At 36.5% G+C, this 26,343-nt stretch overlaps 3 protein-coding genes across 3 annotated transcripts; all 3 read left to right on the top strand.

Moving 5' to 3' along the window:
• The first annotated feature begins 5,761 nt into the window (after positions 1-5,761).
• On the top strand, positions 5,762-17,966 carry LOC127870184 (multiple epidermal growth factor-like domains protein 10). Its single transcript, XM_052412840.1, has 8 exons — positions 5,762-5,818; positions 6,389-6,515; positions 7,630-7,791; positions 12,412-13,278; positions 15,111-15,139; positions 15,939-16,298; positions 16,364-16,723; positions 17,949-17,966. Exons 1-8 carry the CDS (start codon positions 5,762-5,764, stop codon positions 17,964-17,966), a joined length of 1,980 nt encoding a protein of 659 aa, XP_052268800.1.
• Positions 17,967-18,285: 319 nt separating this feature from the next.
• LOC127870183 (cell death abnormality protein 1-like) lies at positions 18,286-22,568 on the top strand. The gene is made up of 4 exons (XM_052412839.1): positions 18,286-18,601; positions 19,916-20,070; positions 20,584-21,184; positions 22,473-22,568. The coding sequence occupies exons 1-3, from the start codon at positions 18,286-18,288 to the stop codon at positions 21,166-21,168; spliced, it is 1,056 nt and encodes a 351-aa protein (XP_052268799.1). The 3' UTR covers positions 21,169-21,184; positions 22,473-22,568.
• Positions 22,032-25,675, top strand: LOC127870182 (scavenger receptor class F member 1-like). The gene is made up of 4 exons (XM_052412838.1): positions 22,032-22,052; positions 22,511-22,577; positions 23,239-23,886; positions 25,659-25,675. Exons 1-4 carry the CDS (start codon positions 22,032-22,034, stop codon positions 25,673-25,675), a joined length of 753 nt encoding a protein of 250 aa, XP_052268798.1.
• The last annotated feature ends 668 nt before the right edge of the window (positions 25,676-26,343 follow it).

The raw sequence follows: 26,343 nt of genomic DNA, 5'->3' as shown, positions 1-26,343 counted from the left end.
TAGATGTGTATATACACTCAAGATTTAATTACGCATAAAAAACACGGTCAAACACTGGTTCCGAAGGATTCCTATAACGATGTATTTGAAATGCCCATTCATAATGACTCGGATGACTTGTTGTCTGCCCTCTGTCTTCAGTGTTCATCTTTGTGTCTTTGTAACGTTCTTTCGAGGTTTTAAATCCAGTAGCTAAATTAAATTGATAAAAAAATATATTAAGTGTGTTTCAGTTTGGTAATTGTAAAGCAATTATAAAACATGCCATGCACGCTTATTTTATTTTGTGTGTTTCAAGAATGTGGACAGATCAACAACTGTACCCAATGTTTCCTTCAAGCTGGAGCTTACAAATGCATCACGTGTCACGATGGGTTCGCAATAAATGTCGCGCAGACAGCTTGTTGCAGTGCTGGTACGTATAGATATTGCTTGAACTTATTTTTTTCTTTTGGCATCTATATTATTCTGATATCTTTGTATTGCTACAAAGTACGTTGTCTTCAGCATGGCATACATAAGAATCGGTAGTCATTGACTCCCGAAGGAAGGGAATACTTTTAAATTATTTTTATCTTTTATATATATTTGTTAAATTGTTCATTAAGATCCTGTACTTTTATAAGCAAAACCAAAATACATTTTGCAACAAAACGAAACTTGAAGACTTATTGCTCTCAAGAGACGTGGAATGTGTGTTAAAGAGCGGAGTAATAAATGGCTAAAATATAGACACTTTATGCAGCTTCTGTACCATACAATAAACACAAAGAGTATTAGTTCTGCATTTTGTTTAGCAATTTGTTTATTACGACAAAGTAGATAACAGTTAATATTTATTTCATTTCAAAATAATATATTTGTTTGATAGTTATTTTTGACACACCTTGAGCACGCCATGTTCGTATTTTACACACAAAACAATATTAAATATAGTTTACATTTAAAATAAACATACATAAAAATAACAGCATTTTACACTTAGTTTACATTAAGCCTGATTGTCTATGAGTTTATAGAAAACACGCACATTCAATTTAAATAAAGTACTCTATAAAAATATTATCAGGTTGCTATAAGGACTCTTACGGATTTGTGGCCTGTAACGTCAACCAAACCTGTGTCTACGAAGGGTGTAACACCGGTTTCCTTGGTCCCAAATGCACTCCATGTCAATCATCAATTCCGGTACGTATCTCGTTTTCCTTTAAAATATAATTCATAAAAATATATATACAGGTGTGTTTTGCAATAATATTGTCCTAATGCACGTTCAAACGAGATGATAATACATTTAAAGTCGTGTTATTTAGGGCTTAATATTGTTTGTTTTATTTAAAAAGTATTTAAGTAATATAACGTTTTCCGAAGCCAACTACATTGATACCGATTTCATATACATGTTACCATTTCAAATCAGCATTGTGACGACTGTCGTGCAGTGGCTGGATCTTCCAAGGTGGAATGTTTAATTTGTGCCACGGGATATAACCGTACAACAGACGCGACACAGTGCTGTATCAACGCAGGATGCGATGTGTGCACTGGGACAGATAGTGAGTAAATTATCATACGGAAAACTTAACTAGATCTTCACCTGAATTTAAAAATATTAATGTGGTGAAAACGAAGTCAGTAATATTTTTCGACGCCCATTCGCGCATAATCTTAAATGATAGCGGAAGTAACAACTCGCTAAAGTTAACAAAAGCAAAAGCAACTAACAAAAGAAACAGTATATTTAGTTTTACAAATTTTAATTTATTTTGTGGGGAAAACTGTATTGCTTTTTTATAAAAGCAATGGAATTTATGTGACCTTTTACTTAGACATATAACAAAATTGAGCGCCATTTACAGCCAGTTTGAAGCCAGTTCCAATCGTTTAGTGGTAAAAGTGTGTATATATATATATATATATATATATATATATATATATATATATATATATATATATATATATATAAACCAAATGAAACTTGGTATACTGATCATTTTATATCAAACTGTCTGAACACGCTATGCAGTCTTCTGTATAATATGAATACAAGAATATTAGCATAAGTTATTACAGTTGTTACTTTTAATTAATTAAAGAGAGGCAAGATCAATGTACATGTGTATTTTCAAAGGTTTTTGTTTGGTTCAAATGGTTCCTAAATTAATTATAAGATCGAACAGTTGCTGATTTTTAATTGTTTGGGCGCATGTTTTACCAGTGCTATATGGCATTCACGTAGTATATGTGGAAAATCGCTTCAGGCTCCACATAGCTGATATTGTTTATAGATATAAACAATCCTTTGGACATTCAGTAATCATTCAAGTCCAGTTTACATACTGATGTCTATTAAAATGTCTTTAATATTTATATTTGGAATGCATTATTCTGAATATTAATCTGCTGTGTATTAAATATTTCAGATGCCGCTTGCTCTGTCTGTAAGCCAGGTTGGTTTCTCTACCAGAACACATGTGACCAGTGTGGCACCACTTGTGTATCACCACCCAATGGAACGGCGAGGTACGTTGTACATTCAAATATGATTTATTTATCGTTTGCACATAAACATAGTAGAGCTTGTAGCTTCTTTTACAAACTATTTTCATCTCTTTAAATATGTCTAGCTTATCACTATCTACAGCTTATCTTCTATTTTATAATATGTTTGTATATTTGCAGATGTGACCCGGTTACAGGAAGTTGTTACTATGGATGTCAACCAAACTACCACGGCAGCAAGTGTCAACGACTCTGCAACCTTGCTAAGTATGTATAAGAAACACAGTCACAGAGACGTCAAACAAACGATTGATGTTTAGTGTTTATTCCGGCAATTTGGTAAAACTTGTTTTCAATTTTGCACAATACTCAAATTTTGAAGACGCCGTACTCCAAATGAAAATGAATCGAAAAAAAAAACTTTCAAGAAACGAGACAAAAATTATATTTATACACACTTGCATAATGAATGCCTATTTAAATTACATTTATTTCAAAATTATCATTTAAAATATCACCTAAGTTACTCTACCGTTTAATTAGCATGTATCCATTTATCATCATCATCACGTGACTAGACCTTGTTTGAAACGCGTTTTCAATAAGACAAGACTCGTTCAAAGTTCATCAATTTTATAGGAACATATTCTTCATTTTGTTCGATTTAAACTTCTTAGTTTAAATTTTGCGCCGAACTATCACGAGACGGTAAATAGCTTTTAAAAGAAAAGGAAAGCTTGGGATTTTGAAAAATGCCACATAACGGAGGCGATTCGCAACGTTTATAAGTAAATTATCACTCACATGATGGTTTTATGAACCATATTGTTGTTGTCGGATGAGCAATGCTTTGGTATCAATTTAAATGCGGATTTAAAGTAAATAAAGTGAAATAAGTAAAAGTTAATACAGAGTCTATATATGCCTTACATTGGCTTTAAATACATGCATGTCGATAAGTGGCAATTGTGTTTTGTATTGAAAGAAACTGATAGTTGGCATTTAGTTAAGTCATGCCGGCATTTTGTTTTGAGTCATGTTGGCATTATGATGGGTCAAGTTAACACTTTGTTGGGTTTATTTAAGATATATTGGGTTAAGTTGACATTATAGATGGGTTGATTTAACATTCTGATGGGTTAAGTTGTCATTTGTTGGGTAAAGTTGACATAAGTGAAGGTTAAGTTAAGATTATGTTGGGTTAAATTACATTTTGTTACGACATCAAACCGATATACCGGTATAAAAAATCGTACACTTTGGGAAGTTAGCATGTAAATATACAGTGCTTTAAAATATACAACATGTGCGTAAAGTGTAGTTCTATATTTGCCAGTGCAGTCCGCACACTCTCTTCCTAGACTGGACTTTCGTTTGGAAGAGACTTTCTTTAAACTACACATTCCAAAGCCGAAAGTGTCTTAACTTATAAGTCTGTGTACAGGCTGATCTGGGATGACGATTTAAGCACATGCATTATGCGTAGTTTTCACAGACAGCGTCTCATACGCTCCTCGATTCCCTTACAGCTGCAACACCTGTAGCTACAACGAGCCCTCTGACAATCTGACATGCGCTGTCTGTGTTGCTGGAAGATACGGCCCCTACTGCACACCATGCAACAGTAACTGTCTGAAAGACACCGGAGACATCTGCATTCACAATGGTGAGAAAATACAACGCTTAGTCAAAGCGTGCTAGCTCTAAATCGCGAATGGCGCCACAATAATAAACAGAAAATGCGCTTTAATGTACGTAGATTGTATTCTTAAAACCTATTTCTTGTATTGAGTGTTAAAATAATGGGCATACGTAAAAACTAACATGTCGAAGCAAGTATTGAAACAGACCTTACTACTATAGACACGTTATATGTATATTATATATATATTATATATGAAGCTTTTTAATATCTAGGTACATGCTTAGACGGATGCAGACCCGGTTACCGGGGAGATAAATGTGATGTTTCATGTGCGGCTTCAGTCGATCTGGCAAACTGTGCCGTGTGTGACAGATACCAATTTTCGTAAGCACTTGTGTTGTGAACGCTATATGTAAGACTTAATTTCTGCTTACGCAATCAGTGATCTTTTTACTCCAAGGATTTTGGTTTACTCAATTGTATTACTTTAAGAATATATTTTACCTAAGTTACTGATTTATTTAATAAAATACATAAAATTATTAATGAAACGCTTTATATTGGAATAAACAATATATTCAACAATATTGATCAAAGAGAATAATACATAATATGTTTTGTAAAGTTAAAACGTGCACGATCCGATTAATTATGACAAGGGAGCGAAACGTGCATATGTTTGTTAAGGATTGTTTTTCTCAAAATTGTAATAGAGAGAAAGACTTACATGCATTCTTGATAACTCTCATCCACATTACAATTCATAAAGCCAGTAAAAACAAACCATGCACTGCTTACCTTTCTTTTCAGATGCACTGTTTGCAAGCCCGGGTTTTGGGGTCCCAAATGTCAATCCACGTGCGGCGTCAACTGTGTGGAGTTCGGTGGTGCAAGATACTGCAATATATCGGTATTTCTTCCTGAATATTTTACGGATAATTCATACCAAACTTTAGCAGAATAGTCAACAAATGCCCCTACTGTAATCTCAATAATGCAAAAATGATGTGAGGGCATGTGTAAATCATGTTTTTTCTGTTTCTTTTATAATAAATATTCAAATCTGCGTGAAGTTGATATAACTGCACGTTTATTGTTTTTGTTTATGTTTTAAGAATACATTTAGCTAAGGCACGAAACTATAAATATGTCAACCTATTAGAAAATTAAGTTATTGCACATATCTAATTATATATATATATATATATATATATATATATATATATATATATATATATATATATATATATATATATATATATATATATATATATATATATATATATATATATATATATATATATATAATATCGATATTTGTTAATATATATATATATATCTATATATATATATATAATATCGATATTTGTTAATATAAGAACCTAGTATTTAATAATACATGTATTTATTTAATGTATTATAACTGTGTTTAATCATAAACTATTTACTTTGTAAACCCTGAATGCTTACTATGTCCACTTGGGCTTTGCCCTCCTGGATGTATTGTTTAATAAACTTGTTATCATGCACTTACTTGTGCGTGATATTGTGCTATATTTTTTTACGAACAGGACGGCACATGCAGAGACGGTTGTATGCCTACCTACTTCAAGCATGACTGCAGTGGCTCATGTCCTAACTGTGCAAACAACGTTTGTCATAGAACCACTGGTATGTGTGAAGTTTTATACGATGTTCTGTTTGGGCCATTCTGTGTATGATATTGTCGACCTCTTGTTCGAAACGGCGAGTACTCAAAAACAAGACACAAAGGAGCAAGATATCGACACGAGATCATACTAGCAAATCAAAAAGAATTTGATTCGAATATCGCTCATTGGGAAGATTTCGTTCAGTTCTGGTTACATCATCTAATATGATTACGTGCATGCTGTCCATTCCTGCATTGTTTGATAATAGACTTGTTTGCAAAATCACGTCTATACGCGAAGACTCAAACTAGCTCGTACATGTTATCGATATGATTATCTACATAACTATGTAATATCGTGTATGGGTGTATTTGAATATAACATTAGCGAAAGAAAATGACAAAAACTGTGTACAATTGTACACAGCATGCCATTAACGAAACTAAGAGTCATGGGATTATACCAAACTACCAATACACATAAGCTGTCGAATTACATCAATCACGATACCCCTGACCACAGGCTTGCGACATGTCGAATAAACCATTAGAAAAAACTAATGTGTATCCTTTATTTACTTCCACTTCAGGTACCTGTTTGGACCCCATCTGTGACAGCGGCTTTTTCGGAGAGACCTGTAACCAGTCCTGCCCTGCTTACTGCGGTTTGGATCCAAATGGCCTCGCTTACTGTGACTTCACTTCCGGAGATTGCACGTATGGCTGCCGGGACGGCTACTATGGAGCGAAATGCACGCTCGGATGTTCCAAGTTCTGTAAAAGAAGCCCCGCAAATACAGAGAAGGGTTCGTGTGTTTTTTTTAGAAAGTGTTCATAATGTCATAAATCTGCAACATATGTCATTTTAATGTCCGCGATTCATTTTTTAAAATCATCGCCAAAAATGTTCCTCCTTTTTAACACTCGTATTCTCGTATATGCTCGTACATAGCTGTCGATTAACCAATGGACGTTTACCTATTTGAAGGTAATTGTCTCCATTTTTCCTGGCTAAGATTATATTATAATATTTACATATATTAGTTTATGTCTTATGATTTATTTTCTTCATATTGTTTAGTTTAAGTCAAAATGCTTTGTAGCGCAACAACAACTTTGTATTTTGTATATACTGGTTAAACATCTTATTAAAATGGATGAATCCGATGTCGACGGAAAATTAAGTCCGTTCTATGATTCCCGCTGTTTTTCCAATGTCATAATGATATTATGGCGGGACAGCTTTTGGCTTATACTGTCTTCATAACACAGCATAGAAACAAGTAGACATCTCGTTCTATAAAAACAGTAAAAGGGCGACTTCATCTGAAAATAGGTTTGTTAGTGTATACAGTAACATATATGTTAACCAAGTCTATTGTTTATACGAGTATATATCAGTATTCTGACTTGCGCTATTTCAGATTACATGTCATATACCATCCACTAGACTGATACAATATTGTGCAATTATTGACTAGCCAAATATTCAGAACAGGGCCTCTTCCAACAGCTTCTACCCCCCTCCCAAAACCCCCTAAAAATTGCCCATTTGGTCTACAAAAATATCAAAACCAACAAAAGTGAGTCCACATTTTTTTTTACTTATATACATATATAAGAAAAAAATCGACTTACTATTTTGTTGTTAATATTTTGTATCACAGATTGACCATTTTAAGGGTTTGGGAGGGGGTAGAAGCTGGGGGAGAGATGAAGCAGTGGGGGGGGGGGGGGTAGCAACTAATGTCGAGTGCCTAAGATATTTAGTATATACTTATCGGTGAAATGATTATTTCTTTGCATATGAAAGGTCCCCTCTGCTATCAAGCCACTGGAAATTGCCTGTACGCTTGTGAGCCTGGCTTCTACACGCCGACATGCGGCGCGGTCTGTCGGTCAACATGTGTCGACAGAACATGCGACATCAACTCTGGAACGTGTGCGGAATGTGATAAGGGCATAAACGCGGGTGTCATGTGTCCAACCGGAAGTAAGTTGACATAATGATGTAATAAGCGCATCATTTCAATTTAGATTCATTCGTCTTATATGCTATAAAAATGATATATACTTTGATGGAATTACGCAATAATATGTTGATCTAGGTCTCAATGGCGATAGCTTCCTAACACGTGGCTTTGTTGTGCGAGCTAGTTTAGTCGTGCTTGTTTATGTTGTTTTGATTTTCTGATATAGAAAACAATGTGATATCACAAAATATAGAAACTCTAACTCTAAATTGGAATAGGTTTTCAATATAACTATGTTTAAAAAGATAAAATAATAATTAAGTAATTCAGCTTAAATATTTTCATTGGACATAAATAACAAAGACTCTACGTATACATACTTAAATTGATCCTTATTAACGGTATGATTGTAAAATATGTCGTTGTTTTTTTAATTTTTAATCGACACTCATACACATGTAAAGGTTAACACTAATATACCTCCGTAATGGTTAGATAACGTTGCTTGAGTTTTGCACACGCTTTCACGATGTCTACGCTATACCTTTGGTATTAATTAGTGGTGTGTAACCTAGAGTGCTTCCTAACCCTACACGTGTTTTGCTTCCGATAGATCACCGCTTATTAACAATATATAATCATAACACATTCTCTTCGTGGTCTTTCTTCCTTCCAAGCAATCCTTAAATATCCCTCATCGCAATAGCATACGACCAGTATATGAGCACAAAATCAACATTCGTAAACGAAAAGTATATTGATCTATTTCTTGACGTAAAATATTCAATTCTATAACAAATACTGAATCTAAAATGTTTGCGTTGCTTCATATTTATTTAAATACAACTTGTATATACAATGATTTGTAATTTATTTATGAAATTTGTAGTTCCCGGTATCTGCTTAAAATGATGTGTATCATAATATTCGACCTATAATATATATATATATATATATATATATATATATATATATATATATATATATATATATATATATATATATATATATATATAATATAGTGGATCGCGTCTTACCTAAATAAAAACAACTATCCCACTTGTTCCGTCTTGTCCCGTCTTGTTCTTTCCCGTTCTGTCTTTGCATCCATCACATTTCATCCATCAGTTCTTTTGAAATGTCTTTATGTACTACACGAACAGCAAAAACATTAAAACAGACTGTTAAACAAACCACCAGCCAATTAAATGCAACAACACGTGGTACGCAGTTTCAATGACGTAATACACATATGATCAGTGCTTGGTAATTACCTCTACACACTTGTGATGTAATGACATTGAAACTATCAGTAATATTCAACACCAAAATACGTTTATGTTTGGTAATAAAGTGTCAGTATTCCTATGTCTAAATGTTTGTTATCGTTGTCAGATAAAATCTGTCCTGTTATTGCGATATGAAATGAAAGTATGACTTTGTCACCGATGCGGAATGGTACACATGCGCGGAACCAGTAAATGCGCATAGACTGTGACTTCCTGTTAAATGGTGCAAACAAGGTAAGATTATACTGCTATTTTGCGATATTGTAATTTTTTAACGCATGAAAGTTATGTTTTTCATCTGGTGTGTGGTTTTGTATGATTCAGGATTTTATTAGACATGATAATTTTGCTAAACATGTCCTTAATTTTTTTGGGGGTGGGGTGGGGGTGGGGGGGGGGGGGGGTACTTTTTATTGTATCATGTTAACCTTCCTAAACATAAAATCAAAAGGCTCACGCGCCATAAGGGTTAGTGCTTTTATGTTTTTGAAAGGCACTTTTACTCAGCCGCTGTTTGTTTTCGTCAAGTCTATCCCTTAATTAGCTGGCACAGGTGTTAGACTTTTCATAGCACATAGTTGTAGATCGTTGTTATATTGCAATGCAATTGGTTTTATATGTATACTTATTTATAAAGTCCCCAGCGTATGTGTAATACCTTTTAAAATTGCTTATGAATTGATGGAATGTATAACATATTGAATAGTATTACATCATGTATCTGTTTGGTTTCTAATATAAGCATAGGTTATGTTGTGTGTAGACAAGTATACAAGTATATGAATTTATATAAAGCTCCATACTGCATGCGTCTTGAATTTCTTTGATTTATTATGCTGGTATTATTGTGAATGAAATTTTTGATTGAAAATACCTACAAGGTAAGCGTCTTTATGCTTTTTGTCTGTATGTATACACAATATCACTCGTATTCTATGATCAACATTCCTTAAGAATGGAGAGTATTAACTTCGTCGGCGGCTACAAATGGTTTGAAACAGTAACACATTTTGATGTAATACTATGCATTTGCGTTAAAGTGAATTCATTTAATAGGCACTTCTACAGTGTTGCACAAGAAAATAAAATTATTAATAAATTAAAACAAAGTTTACTCACACTTGCGCTAGTTATTGTCAATGCACAGAAACCAGTATATGCGTACATACAATTATACCGTCGAAACTGTTGTATAATCCTTTACGACTTATATACGTATATTAACGCATGTGTGGTCCCGTAGAAAGTTGTATTTATTTAAAGACCTTTCTTACTAAATTCAAGTTTTAAAGGCTTCATTTCCAACCCTTCGATACTGATGAGCAGCAAACAGTATAAAACCTGAACAGCCTGCGAGTTACTCGTAGGTTGTTCTTGTTTTATGCGGGTTGCAAAAGCCATTTATATTATGCATTCAACCATGGGGTTCAATCAATCTGACAGCATGTAACCTTCGCTTCAGGACTTACGGTTTGAGCATGTGTAACCTTTAACATTTATCAAAAATATATTTTGAGTTTTCCGTTTTTTTAATGACCTCCCTGTATTTCTTCAAAATAAACAACTTTGAAATTTGATATTGCAAACCTTTTTTTCCATACTGGGTCTTACAAGCCATATCCATTAACACATATTCGTCGTATAATGATCGTATTTAGTAAGTTTTAATATTCGTATACATTACTTCCTTTATGTAGACATAATCCATATTCAATCTCGGTAATTTTTCTGAATACCCTTTTTTCACCTTTCCAATTTATTGTTTATCTTCTTTTCCGCCGTGTCAGTTAAAAGTGATGTATGAAATTAACGACGAATTTCGGTTTAATGAAAGCATACGGATACTAATGGGTCACCCAATATCTCATGCAGTAGCACATTATGAAGACTTTGATGACTGTGAACATATGCGTACAACTCAATTCTACCAAACATGATAACTCCATTTAATATGTTAGCTATTATATGCAAAGAAATAAAAAAGGACTAATATAACCACGTTTACTGATTGCTTGAGGCTGGGATGAAATGATGTATAGTGTTAAACCATATGTATCCGCTAGAAAGCATAATAAAGCCTGTACCCATAGATGATGTATTTCTAAAACCATTCAGCGCTTTTAACAACACTAACTTATTATGATATCACGAACACATTAACTTCCGTATATATTCATTAAAATTTTAAAAACTATCCTAGTGTCATGTTTTTATCTGAACATGAGCATTTCATAACAAATAGATGTTCTGTTATATTTGTGAAAAACGTAAACACGATTATGTGAAAAAAAAATACAACAATACACAATGTCAATTATGTAATCATATTTTTTCATTATGTAATGCTCATAATTTATTTTTCCGAATCGCGCAAAGATGATAAAATAATATTTAAAATAGTCCGAATACACTGAGCCCTGAATTCGCTCGAGTTTAGAAAAACTAATCCCTCGGTACAAACAACGCTGATCCCATTATCAACCAATGAAAGCTTGATTTAAATAATGACGGTCGATACGTTGTGTGATTTTGAAAGGATAATGAATGGGTCAGCTTTATTTATAACAGCAGATTAGTGGGTTTTACCAAAAGGTTGTTTTTTCCGGGACACATATATTACCTTTGCGTTCTATATGTTTTTACAGCCTTGTACACATAGATGTATGTATAACTTATTCATCCGCAAGACCCCACGTGTTTTGATAAAGCAAAACTAAAGCGATATTTATTTTATTCTCCAAGCAGAAGTATGAAGAACAAACGATTTAATATTTATTTTATTAAATAAACGCGATAATTTCATTATTTGAAGTAATGTAAATATGATTTATTTTAAATTTTAAATTTACTTTTTTTCTTTTGAATAACACATACGATTAAAAACATTATTTCATACACAGTCCAGCTAACAGAAATTAATATTTTAAACATAAATGGTAAATATGCATAGTTAACTATTTTCCAGAACAAGATAACTCGTACTCACTCTTTATATTCAGCTAGAGTACTTTCCCTTTACCGGATATATTAACATAACTATGAAACGACAAATTATCATGCGAAAATAAAATTATTCAGTTATCATATATTCAAGCAACATCCATGTTTTATATTTAACGAATTAACTTATTTGTGCAGCAAAATAACAAAGCACGCGATGTAAGCGTAATTTTCTATATTAACATCGAACAACGGCAACAGATCTAATACAATAGTATTGACCTAATTAACTCATATGGATAGCTCGGTAATTAACAGCGTAAGGTGCGTCACTGATAAATTAACAAAAAAAAAGGCTCCGACTATAACACATTTAACGCGTATTGCAATCATGACGTTTTTGCTTTTCAGCGTGCAATGTTGGTAAATTTGGGACATTCTGTAGCGAAGACTGTCCCGGCGGCGTTCAATGTAGGAATCTAACCTGCAACCGCTACACCAGCACCTGCATTGGGTGCGTTGTGTTCAGATGGGGCGACATCTGTAACCGCACGTGCCCCAACTGCGTAAACGGACTGTGTGAACAGAGTACCGGATTCTGTCAGCTAGGATGCGTCAATGGTTACTATGGCGACAATTGTAACTACAGATGTGGCGACCGATGTACGGCGTGTAACCGAGTGAATGGGACCTGCGAGGTTTGCAACGTTAGTACATTCGGTGACACGTGTCAGCGTAACTGTAGCGGCAACTGTGTTTCTGACCCTGGGCAGAGTTTCATCACGTGCGCGAAAGAGAACGGTGACTGCACGAGCGGCGTGTGTAAGCCCGGGTTCTTTTCCCCACACTGTGCCCTAACATGCAGTCCAACATGTGCGGAGAGAGGCCCCGACGTGCAAGTGTGTAAAATAGACACCGGGGACTGCCTGCATGGATGTGACGACGGATTCTATAATCCCACGTGCGCGCATCCGTGCAGTAATACGTGCAGGAATAAACGATGCGTGAACGCCGGGAACAACTGCGTGGATGGGTGTGTCGCTGAATACTACAACTTTCCGACCTGTGACACGCCTTGTAATTCAAATTGTGTCAACTCCACGTGCGATGACATAGGTGGCGCCTGTAGTTACGGATGTCGCGTCGGTTACTATGGAAACCAATGCCAGTTGACGTGTCTCTTGAACAACACGTGCGTTAACAACACGTGCGACAGAACGCTTGGGTATTGCAGAGAATGCGACCTCCCTAAACCCGGATTCCAGTGCAGAGAGGCTGGTATGTGTAAGAACGGGTATCAGGAAAATAAATCGCTGTTACATTAGTGCTTGCTTGACGCTTACTTAAAAATCGGCAACCACGCTTGGTTAAGCTCACTAGAAAGCTTAGTGTGAGATGTGTTTTATGTTTTCTGTTTATTTAACCCGTTAACCCGTTTAATAGCTTAGCATGACATTTTATTATTTTATCTGATTGTGTTTACTCAATATATGTTTTGTGTATTAATCTTTTACCTTATACTTCCAATTTTAGTACAATTAACTTACTTGTATTTTACTAATCGTCATTAATCTCATAGCATTCCATTAAGTATATTGATACCACATATAAATCACTATTTCAGTAGAAAAGCTTAAGCGTAGAAAACACCTTATGTTTTATTAAATATGTAAACAATAAAACGGAAAGAGGCTCTTGGCTAGAAACATCAAACTTTAATTGGCATAAACCATATAGATTAACGTCTTAATTTTGTGGAGATCGAAACATAACCATACGCGCTTCAATATGATACGTTATACTTAATACACGTATGTCTACCCTCAATACATTTTTAAATTCACAGACCCAATATCATACCGTATGAGGTCATTTAGAAGCTGTGTTACGAATAATACATTTTATCAAAATCTATTTAGTGCTCTCTCGATCTTTACGGTATCAATGTCAATTACAGATAAATGCCTTGTATAGTGTGTGTTTTTTATGGTTGAAAACTGTAATGAGTACTTCTTTGAAACAAAACATTAAAAACATCATGACCAAAACTTAGTAAATATCTTCATTAATTAAATCCATTTTACACAACCATCATTCAATTATACGACAAAACGTTCTTAGCATAGTTAGTTGCTCATTTTTAGGTGAGTCCAAATTACTATAAACTAAGAATCACCGTTTTCATTGAATCTATTATCGAAGAAACGTCCACGTCTAAACCAAACCAGACGGGAGGACATCACTTTAGCAAACAAAACATTACACAACAAAACACATTTCAAACCTTCAATCAGTATTGAATATAAAAGCTGGCCATGCCCTGGTCTGAAACTGTATTGGTATTTTGCATACCAGTGAATGGTTACATAGCCATCCGCGTTTATTTTTCGTCGTGTGGTCGTGAAATATGTCTGTCCGTCGAATCTACATCTCATCAAGTTGTCAACCAATATGACGTCATCCATGTGACATCATCAATGTGTTGTCATCGTAACTGGACGTTCGATGGTGTGCGCTAACACTAACAGCGAAACATCCTCAATGCAATGCAAGGTAATTTGCACACAATTAACATTCATTATCCGGCATTGCAGTGCCGGCTTTGAGACAATAAAAATATGTATGTAGCTACGGTGTACATTTAATAAAGTTACAACAAGGAAAATATCACACATTCTAATTATATTTAAAAAAAAAATGTTTAACTTGATGTGTATCATCGTACCCGGCACTGCCATGCTTCGTGTGTGTCCATTCGATTGCTCATAATCATTAATAATCTATTATTTTCTAATAAAACATTCTGAAATAATGATACAACGTTGAAGAGAAAAGAAAATAAAATATGAGGAGAATCAATCAAGCATTATATATAGTTTAACTACTATTTCCTAGTCCGTGTATGAGTGTCGAGTAATATAAAACAACTGTCAGTCCGAAATTTAATCTAGAAACTTCAAACCGCTGCGAAAGAGCGCAATATGACTGACACGCGTCGTGCAAAAATGGGTCTTATTTTACATGCGGCCTACTAAGCTCTAGAACATCCGCACTCTGGAGTAACCCTTTCCGCTACATTCATGCAAGGTATCATGGTCCATTATGACCAGACTACGAGAATGCAGCGGCTAGGGTTGACGTACGCTGGCCGCATACTGGATACGACCCATTTTCGCACGACGCGGCTCCATTGTTTTTTTCATTTCATATATATATATATATATATATATACACATATTTTTTTGCACTCAGACATCTGCGAATCGATATTTGTTTATGTGTCGTCGTTTAATATAATACTTATTAATAAGTCAGATACTTATCTGCGTGTTTATGTGTATAACATATTTGTTTTCATGTCATCTGCATTAATATGCTGTTATACAATATTTTTTAAGCCTAAACATTTGTTAATGAGATGAACATTGTTAACCAGTCGCACGTACTTCAAATGTAATCTCCATTCTTACTTTATTCTTTAACAAAGCGGGAAGCACCAAGAATTTTTAAACCTTGTTAACAGCTCGCACGCATCGATACTGCTGCAGTAAAACAAATTAAAAGTGAGCCTCGTTCTGACAAACATTGGCTAAATGCATGTGCGTCAAGTATCGTCCCAGATAAGTCTGCGCAGACCGCACAGGCTAATCAGGGACGAAACTTTCTGCCTAAACTGAATGAATGTAAAGGAAATATTTCCCTTGAACTAAAATTTTCCTAAAAACTGAAAAAGTCGAACCAGATAAGCCAGGGTGGACTGCACGGTATAATCTGGTGCGACTTTTTATGCACATGTATTAAAAAACCAGTTGTCCGAAAACAAGGTTCGATTTATAATAAGCCATAATATCCGATTATGAGTTTTGCCTCCGTTTATCAAAATTATTAAATTGCTATCATGTAAACGATGTTGAATACCAGTTATTCCTTGGTTTCAGCATGTGATGTCGGTTTCTATGGTAACTTCTGTGCCATGCCCTGCCCAGGGGGTAGCAACTGCTCAGGAAGCACATGTGAGCGATACACGGCGAGGTGCAAAGGGTGTATCAGCGGCCGTTATGGCGACCACTGTGAGAGAACATGCTCCAACTTTGCTAGTGGCGTCTGTGATCAAACTTTCGGTGTTTGCCAAGGCGCATGCGTGGACGGCTATTTCGGGGAAAAGTGTGACACCCGTTGCGGCAATCGATGCACGCGCTGTGCGCAGTTTACTGGAGCGTGTCTGGTTTGCAATGTCGGAGCTCACGGAACTTCTTGTGAATTCAATTGCAGTAACCAGTGCCTCCCGTTGTCGTCAGGTATCATTTCCTGTAACAAGGTGAACGGGTACTGTGACAGCGGCGCATGCGTGCCATGATTATATCGACCCACGTGTACCTCGTCATGCAGTTCGAATTGTAAGGATGACGTCTGCGAACTTCAGAGCGGAAACTGCACAAACGGTTGCAACGTCGGCTGGTTTGGAAGGTTCTGTGACGGTACATGTAGCGCAAACTGCGTGAATCGGAACTGCCTAGGTTCTGCTGATAGCTGCCTGGAGGGATGCGTGCCCGAAATGTATGGTCCCCAGTGCAACATTCCGTGCAATTCTAACTGTTCGACAGGCGTCTGTAATATCACCGGATACTGCACCCGCGGATGTCTTCCCGGGTGGTACGGCGACATGTGCGACCGGATGTGCAACGCCACGTGCACGGATGGGCGGTGTAGCAGGACGCTGGGGGTTTGTGAAGAGTGCAGCAAGACCAATCCGTCACCGTTCTGTAGAACTTCCGGTAAGATGTGATTTTATGACGTCAAGTCCATATGTTACATCGTCCGTTTAAACGAAATATATGTTTTCATAATACAAGAATGTCTAAATACAAGGTTTTTGTACATATTTAACAAACGGCAAACGGGTACACATGGACTAGATATTTTTTATTATGAGGAACGAATATATGCTTAATCCATTTCGGATACGCTTGACTTGTGTCTTCTAAACACAAAACCTTTTAAACTGCAACAATAACGCAAGCTTGACCAGCACCAAAGAAACACAATTAAAACCAAATTTGCGTATTGTTTAGTAAATTACGATACAAAACAAACATACAATGTCTGAAGAATGGTCACAACAAAATTTATTCCTCTTTTCAGTCATTCTATATACATGTATCACTTTGCATTTAATATTAGCAGCGCTCTGAGAATACGGGGCTAAATGCATGTGCGAACCGTATCGTCATAGATTAGACTGTACAGTCTGCATGTATTGTCATCTCAGTTTAGCCTGTACAGTCTGCATAGGCTAATCAAGAACGACACTTTCCGCCTTTACTGGATTTTCGCTAAGAAGATACTTTTTTGATAAAAAATACCATAACAGCGGAAAATGTCGTCCCTGATTGGCCTGTACGGACTGCAAAGGCTTATCTTGGACGACACTTTACGCACATGCATTAAGACTGGTTACCACAGAGCGCTTCTCAAATACTAATATTTTGTAAATTTATTTTGTCTTCAAATAATACTCACATCAAAATGTCATTTGGTTATTCCTGATCTGTGTGTCAATACTAAATTAACATGGAGTAATCACGTTTTCTAACACATACTGGGTTTATTTAAATAACATTTTGAGATTATTCTGTTCGCATTACGTCTTAATATTGTAGAAACTAGTCTTTTTAGTGGGCGTTTTTGTTGTGATACTTAGGGTATATTTGTAATTTGAAAAATAAAGAGTGTTATTAAAAAAATGTTCATTACTTGTGTTTGCTTTGATGTTGGTATCCATGTGTGTGTACGTATCTGGATTTTAACCCTCCTGAATCAGTGCGATGATGACATTTCTTTGGTAATAGCATGTGCTAATAATTAGATACTGACTTAAAGAACAGTCGTCTATATGGCATAGGTCGTGGTGTTGACTTATGTGTTTCTTTCCTATGTTTTATTTACAGCTTGTCCCGCCGGACTGACCGGAACCTTCTGTAACGTATCATGCAGCAGCAGTTTCTGCGCCGAAAATAAATGCGGCCGCTATACCGGAACCTGCATCGGTTGTCTCGTCGGTCGCTATGGCGACCAGTGTGAAAGGCAATGTGACACCTGTCTGGCGGAAACCAAGTGTCAACAGGTTGACGGACGGTGTGATGATGAATGCATGCTGGGATATTACGGCTCCTTTTGCCGACAGAGCTGTACCACGTGTATCACGTGCACTAAGTCGACCGGTCTACGTACAACGTGCACCCGCGGGCAATACGGAGAGTTGTTCCAGTACAACTGCAGTCGCGCATGCGTGCCGGTAGGGAGCATCATTTTTGTGACATCGTAACGGCCGACTGCGCGTCCCGTCAGTGTACGGCCGGTTACTGGGACACGGACTGTTTTTCGTTCTGTAACCCGAATTGCGGCGGAAGTAACACGACGGGTCTGGTTTCGTGTGACTTCCTGACTGGTCGGTGTAGCTCGGAGTGCGTTTCCGGTTGGTACGGGAGCCACTGTGACAGGAAGTGTGAATCTCTTTGTTATGACGGCAGGTGTGACCGGAACCAGGGCGTCTGTGTGGAATGTCTGAAGCCAAACCCTGACTTCAACTGCCCCTCCGGACGTGAGTATTACACACATCAGGTCTTAATATATAGAGGATATTTGTTGGATTCGGTGGATTATCGATTTTAATTCACGAGTGATCATACAAAATAATATTTTCACGAGTGGCACAGCCACGAGTGAAAATATATATTTTTTATGATCACAAGTGAATTAAAATCGATATTTCACCGAATTCAACAAATTTACTTTTTATTTTATGCTTTGTTTCACAGTTTATATACATTTTTAAAGATTTTTAATAAAGAATTTTGCTGAAATAATGACGTCATTTCGTAAAAAAAATGACGTCATTTCACAGTAAACAGTGAAAATTGTCGATAATTTTCACTGATAATTTTCATTGTTTGAAACAGTGAAATTATCAGTTTTAATTTACTGATATTTCTCTATAAACCACCGGAAGGCATAAAATAAATAAACAAAATGAACCACACACAGTCAGACAAACACGCACGCGCACGCACGCACAAACACACAAAACAACTACTTTACATTAAAATGTATACATGCTATTTTTTTCAATTTTATTAAGATTTTATTCAGATACAGCCTTTAATAATATACGTGCATACAACACATGCAATATTAGCGGTGTGGAAAAACGCCCATAAATCAACCACCTCACACAAGAGAACACACGACTCTACTATTATGAATGAATTTTGGAATAAATAACATCTGTATTGATTCGAGCTAATTCTCATTGGCGTTGTTTGTATGTCGCATCAGTGGGTGTCATATTGGTGTGGCCGATGCAGCGTATGTGTTAGCATGCAACATAGCGAGTGTGCATATCGATATATTTTCCAGACTGGTCTATCTTAATCAATAAAGTTGCCATTGCACAATTCATACTTACATTATTGCACTAATGACATCCTAATTATATATATTACTGCACTGTTCATAATGAATGATATTTGTAACGCATTTCAGGGCACATTGATAAGCTATGAAATAATGATTTCGTTGTTTCTTGTGGTTTCTTTGCACGAATGTTGGCAGGTTGATTAAAATGTACATAATGGAATGTCGGAACAGCTTTTTGGGGGTAATTTAACTGTTCCTCAGTTATATTAATCGTATTAAGCCGCAGTCTGGGAAACGGAACTTCCGCACATGCTCATCAATGACGACACCTGTATGATATTTGTCGCTTAAAGAAAGTTTCTTTTTAGCGAAAATCCATATAAGGCGGAAAGTTTTTTTCAATGATAAGCCTGTTCGGACTGCACAGGATTATCTGTGACGTACTTGCATTAGGCCCTGTTTTCAGAGAACGGGGCTGATATTTTTTTCCTTGTTCCAGTTTGCACAGAGGGCTACTACGGCCAGAGCTGTCAGACCCTCTGCTCCACGGGCTGTGTACGCACGTGTGACCGGTACACCGCCAAGTGTGCCAACTGCAGGGACGGGCTGTGGGGAGACACGTGCGACAAGAACTGTACCGCCACGAACTGCAAGGTAAACGGTCTTAACTAAATACCGTGGTCTCTTAACCTTTATGATCATGGACTCTTTTCCATTATGTTAATTATAAAAAATCAATGTTATAAATAAACTATTTATCATGAATCAATGCCATCGGGTCCTAATCCGATACTGCTAGACCGTTAGCGCATATTTACATCAAGACTTCCATAGAGGTTGTGCTAAAGAAGAAATTAATTGACCACGTTGACCCATTGATGAAACGGTTACATTTCATTCCATACGAAACTCGCTCTGGGAAGACTGGGCCTAATTCATGTGCGTCAAGTGTTCAGTCCGCAAAGGCTAATCAGCGACGACACCTTTTGACTTAACTAGGGTTTCTTTAATAAACAGACTTCTTTTAAACGAAAAATACAATGAAAGTGGAAAGTGTCAGCCCTGATTAGGTGTGCGGACTGCACATGCTTATCTGGCACAATAATGCGCGTGCATTAAGCTCAGTTTTACCGCAAAGAGGCTCATAAGTTTATTTGTGGTTTGCAGGTATGTAGTCAGTCTACCGGGCAGTGTAACGAATGTGCTGCAGGCAAATGGGCGCTCAGCTGCTCCGCGGATTGTGGACGATGTTCGCCGGAAGCGTTTGGTATCGTCCGATGTGACAAAAACACCGGGATATGCAGCACTGACTCTTGCGTACCGGGTTACCATGGAAACGGGTGTCAGAACACGTGCGGCTTTACCTGCAAGGATTCCACTTCCGGTGTGAACGAATGCAACCGCAACACGGGGATTTGCACGAACGGTTACGATATCGGGTACTACGACGTCTACTGTGACAATAATTGTAGCGACAGATGTAGAAACAGAGACTGCGCGACGACCGCCAACGATTGCCGCCAGGGATGCGCGTTCGGTTACTATGGCTTCGGCTGCCTGACGGCCTGTCCGTCAAACTGTGTGGGTTGGGATTGTGACGGGAACACAGGCGCTTTTAATATCGCATGCGCGGATAGTTTTTATGGCGCGCAATGCACGAATCCGTGTATAACCACGTGCATTGACGGTAAAAGCGACAAAAATACGGGCTTTTGTTTAGAATGTTCGCAGTCAACGCCCAGGCAGTCGTGATACTGTCGTACATTAGGTAAACATTCTTTATTTTAAATAGAGTTTATGTGAGCCTCATACATGAGCATTGTTTCCTTACTATGTTATCAGTCATGACTGATTTCTGTCTAATTTATTTCATTGGTTTGTCTTTCTTATTTTTCATCCCGGGGTTTTCTTCATTACCCCGTTACTGCACATGTAACACGCGTGGAATAAGGGTTGTTTATAATACGACTCTGCTAAAGTGACTTGCACGTTTTCTTCACGCACTTCACTTTTGCTTGAGCCTCGTTCTTGGAAAACAGGGTTGAATGCATGTGCGTAGTGTCGTCCTCAATTAGCCTGTGCAGTCCGCAAAGGCTAATCAGGGACGACAATCGTCGTTAAGAAAGACTTCTTAAAAACGAAAAATTTCATAAAATCGTCCCTTATAAGCCGTTGTGTAATGAACTAGCCAATCTTTAACGACTCTTCACACACAGGCATTAAGCCCAATGGTTCCAGAACGCGGAGTCCTTGTCTTTAATTTACAATGGCGTGTGTCTAAAATCTGGTGGCTATTTTTGTTTCTATAAAACAAGCTAGAGTAACATGTCACACTGATTAATTTTAATTAATATATCCCAATAAGCTAATAAGCCCGATATATATGAAAGGTTTGTAAAATTAAGCATGGACGTGTGTTTTTTTTTGAGTACTTCATAATAGCTGTGCAATTTAAGTTTTGTTGTTTACAAAAATAATCATATAACCCCATCATCATATTATTAATGATATACATGTAACTAAAATTGGCCATTTACCAGCTATGATATGTATTAATAATGAAAAAGAAGAAACTGTTATTAAAATACAAAGTTTTGCATAGTCGTATGGTGTGAATGGCGTTGATGAGTGGAAATGTAGTTGTAGTTTAGAGCTTGTATATAACACATGGGAAATTGAGGGAAAACGTAGATGTACACGTAGTAGCTGTTGTTTGATAAACAAATGATGCATATAGAAACAATAACCTTGAATAAGTATGCATGATATAGAATCATATTAAAGAGGACTAATGAAACAAATTATAATGAAAAGCAAACATTATTTGGTATCTTAATCGAGACCACTGTCTTATTGAAAATTATGAGTTATTTCTTATTTCCACTATATAAAATCGCAAAGTGCGCAGTAGACAATGATCTTTCGGTAGGCTAGTGGCATAACTTTACAAACAATTATAAACGTCTTGACAATTGTACTATTAACAACAGCGAACAAAAGTAAACATATACAATATTTTTATGATATTTCGACCGTTTTGCTGACTGTATTTACAGCTTGCCCAACTGGTACATATGGACTTTTCTGTAACCAGTCGTGTGCTGCCGGATGTGCGGGCACTTGTGACAGATACTCCTCTGTTTGCACCGGATGTGACGATGGTACGTCATTATTTACGCTATCATACAGAAGATTTAGTTTCTAGCGCGTTATTATTGCAATGCAATAATAATAATATTATTATTATTTTATTTTAATACTTATTTTCATTTTGTATCCAGGTTCCTATATGATACATATCTAATTTAAAAAGGATTGGTTAAACTCGCTTGTTATGTGTCAGTTTCAGTCGTATGAAGTTACTAGCAATCGCTGTTCTTATTGTCCCCTACCGGTTTCACCGGAGGGGACTTGTGGTTTGCGCTCTGTGTGTCTGTCTGTGTCAGTCCGTCACACTTTCCTGGATCCTGCGATAACTTTAAAAGTTCTACTTTTTTTTTTGAAACTTAAAACATGGATAGATGGCAATATGAACATAATGCACGTCATTTCATTTTGTTCCTACGTCAAAAATTATGGTTGCTATGGCAACAAATATATAACAAAATCTGACAATGGTGGATCCGGTAGGGGACATATATTGCTTGTCAATAGTCTTGTTATTCATCCTATTTTGGTTTTAAGGTTTTAAAATACTTACTGAATTACGTTACATTGCATTCATTAAGATATCATTTTATAATGCAAATACAAACTTGTAAGTATCAGATTGTGCGATAATAAATCGACTGGTTTGATTATGTTCGTTCAATTCATTTCCAGGATTGTACGGACCACAGTGTTCGCTAATCTGCGGAAAATGTTCTCCAATTAGATGTGACCAAAACACAGGCTCGTGCAGCGTCTGTCAGAACGGTTACTACGCCGGCGGATGCAACACCCCGTGCCTGTTCGCGAACTGTGACACTTGCAACAAAGACAGCGGCCAGTGCAGTACGTGCAAGACTGGTTTCTACGGAACCCGGTGTGACCTGAGTTGTAGCCCTAACTGCGCCGCTAACATCAACGGTGTGATATCGTGCAGTAAAGATCTCGGGCTCTGTGATGAGCAGAGATGCAGGCCGGGATACTGGGACACCACGTGCACTATTCAGTGCAGCGCCACCTGTCTAAGGGACAGCGCCGGTAACCGGATATGCCAGTTCAGCAACGGCACTTGTATCGTGGGATGTGAGGATACCTACTTCGGGTCGGAGTGCGGTCAGAGCTGCAGCGCCGCCTGTGTAGCCAGACAGTGCGGTCGCACAGGTGTGTGCTCCGCCCAGGGTTGTGTAACGGGTCGCTATGGTGACATGTGCGAGTTCTCATGTTTGGACACGTGCAACGACAACACGTGCGGCAGGACTTCCGGTGTATGTGATGAATGCAACAAACTTCCACAGCTGCAGAGCGCGTTATGCAGAACGGCAGGTAAGTCTCCGTCTGTCTGAATGTACGTCTTGTTTGCGTTTAGTAGATGTAGTAACATGTTTACGTTCGTGCTGTACGAAATTTTCGCGCGTTCCTCTTTTTCTCAGCCCGCATGCGACTTTCTATTGTATTTTGAGCCTGGAACCAACAATGTAGTCGTACACGTAGACAGCGAATCGTTATTTGTTGTCGCTATTTTATAAAACTATTATGTAGCTGGTGTTAGTGCTTTGAAAAGAAATTGTGTACGTTAACGTAAGTAATAAAATGGAATTGCAATCCGATATTTCATTGACCTGTTTTGCTTTGGGCAAGGTTGCCGTAGTTTCTTTACTACAAATATTGAATTATCGTTTGAATGATTTCATTTGTTTGCTTATTATTCAAAGTAGATGTTTTAAATGAGTCTTTCTAACACATGGCGTAGTGACATTGCAATATGATTTATACAATTTAGCGTGATTAATTTCTCATTAGAAATCTGTATTGTATTCAACGTTGAATCAATTATGACAATAAAATTTCCTGATATGATTATGAACAATGTCTGGAATGTTTTCGTGCAGACATATACGTACATAATTATGCTACTGTTATGATGTTTTATTTATACACATGCTTTGCCCTAATTGTGGCTTAAGCTTCTTTGCTTTCTGCTTTATGATATATAGCATGAACCATTTGAACCGCATTCCTTTCTCATTTTCATATGAAAAAAATTCAAGAAATTAAAATAATAATATTTTTTAAACAGCATATTAAAGAAATAATTTAAATCTATCACCATATTAATAAACATACATATTGCTTTAAAACTAATTTTATTGAAATGTACAGTAGTTACGTCTGTTTACGTGTAAGGCTAAAGGTTGACCCGTGGATTGGAATGTTATGCGCAAGTATGAGTCTTTATGTGCAATCTATCATCATTATTTTTGTGATATTTAAGGTGGCAATAGTTAGGTTGAACATGTACGATGCTATTGCGTGTCCAATCACCTAGTACAACCCTCTTTCCCGACAGCGTGTGGCTGTTGCTTTGGTTGGTGGTAATCATACCGGAACGGTGGCGTTTGTTCCGGATACTCCGGTTTTCCCAACATCTCACCACCACGCCAAACATTAATATATTTCTGTAAGTGAAAACCTCTTTGCACGAAGATGCAGCTATGATTTGAAATTCGTCCAAACTTTCGCGGGTCTAGTACGTTAATTCGGTAAAAGTGATAGGGTGCACTCCGGGTCCACGTATAATGTAGCCTCTGGCTCGGAAATGACGTCGCAAACTTCAGTATACAAACACAGACAAAAGATGGAAACGCATTCTTTAAAGTTGTATGATAGTCAACGTCAGCATGGGCTTATTCCCCGTTGTTTTTCAGTGATATTCACACTCCGTTTGAAGGTCACAGGTTTTCCTGTGGAGACAAAAACTGTTGCCATTAAAGGCGGTTTCCACATCATTCCAGATGTCCGTCTTTCTTTACAGGGCTTTAAAATCACTTCATAACATACAACAGCGTACTAAAATACATACAGTGCAGTTTGGCCTCCTTTATTTTTAAGTCTAAATCAATGCATCAAATATTGTGATTGTATTTTTTAATATGAGGATTTATTTTATGATTCCTTTTTTATCAAATGAATTCAATTTGATAAAAAGTTTGTCCTAATCAATAAAAGCACAACTTTGTATTTACTTATGTATCCATTTCCTATATCGTCTACTGAATGTAATAACTAGGGTAACTGACATTTTGTGAATTTTTCAGGAATGCGTATTTTCTGACATTTTCTGAAATACAGTAAGAGCACTTACGTTATATTTTGCATTAAAATATTTCAGTGTTGAAATTATGGTAACTGCTCCTTTCTTAATTTGTTATTGTTTTAAAAAAGACATATCAATTTGGCGTTTTGTTTCGTTTTTCAAGTGTTATTATAATACTCATCAGAAAATTTGAATTCGAAAAAATGTTTATAATTTTAATAAAACAGTTTTTTGTCTCTCCTGAGCATTTCAAAAAATGTCAGTTACGCTACTTTTAACAATCAGAAAATGACATGTGTTTGTAATGTCAATTTCAAAAATTTAGTAAAAACATTATTTTTACCAATAAGGTTGACTTAATATTTTAACAGTTGATGTATGTCACTTTAATAAACACAAACATGGAAACAAAGTAAAAATGTATAAAAATGTCAGTTTCATGAATTATTACATTCAGTAGACGATATGATATTGCTACACGTTTAAAATTCATTATACAATATAAATTTTATATTATCTTTAAAAATTATGCTAAACTTTTATACATGAAAGCAGCCATTGTAATAATTTTATAAATTTGCACTAATATGATATCAAGACCATGCTATGCACCTAGACATGGGCCTTCTCAATAAATTCTATTAAAATTCATAGAAGACTGTTCGCGAAGATTGGCGTCATCTCGC

The sequence above is a fragment of the Dreissena polymorpha genome, chromosome 2 (assembly GCF_020536995.1).
Source record: "Dreissena polymorpha isolate Duluth1 chromosome 2, UMN_Dpol_1.0, whole genome shotgun sequence".
In the NCBI taxonomy this organism is placed as follows: Eukaryota; Metazoa; Mollusca; class Bivalvia; order Myida; family Dreissenidae; genus Dreissena; species Dreissena polymorpha.
The sequence above is the reverse complement of the archived record's forward strand: the minus strand, read 5'-3'. Positions and strand labels throughout refer to the sequence as shown.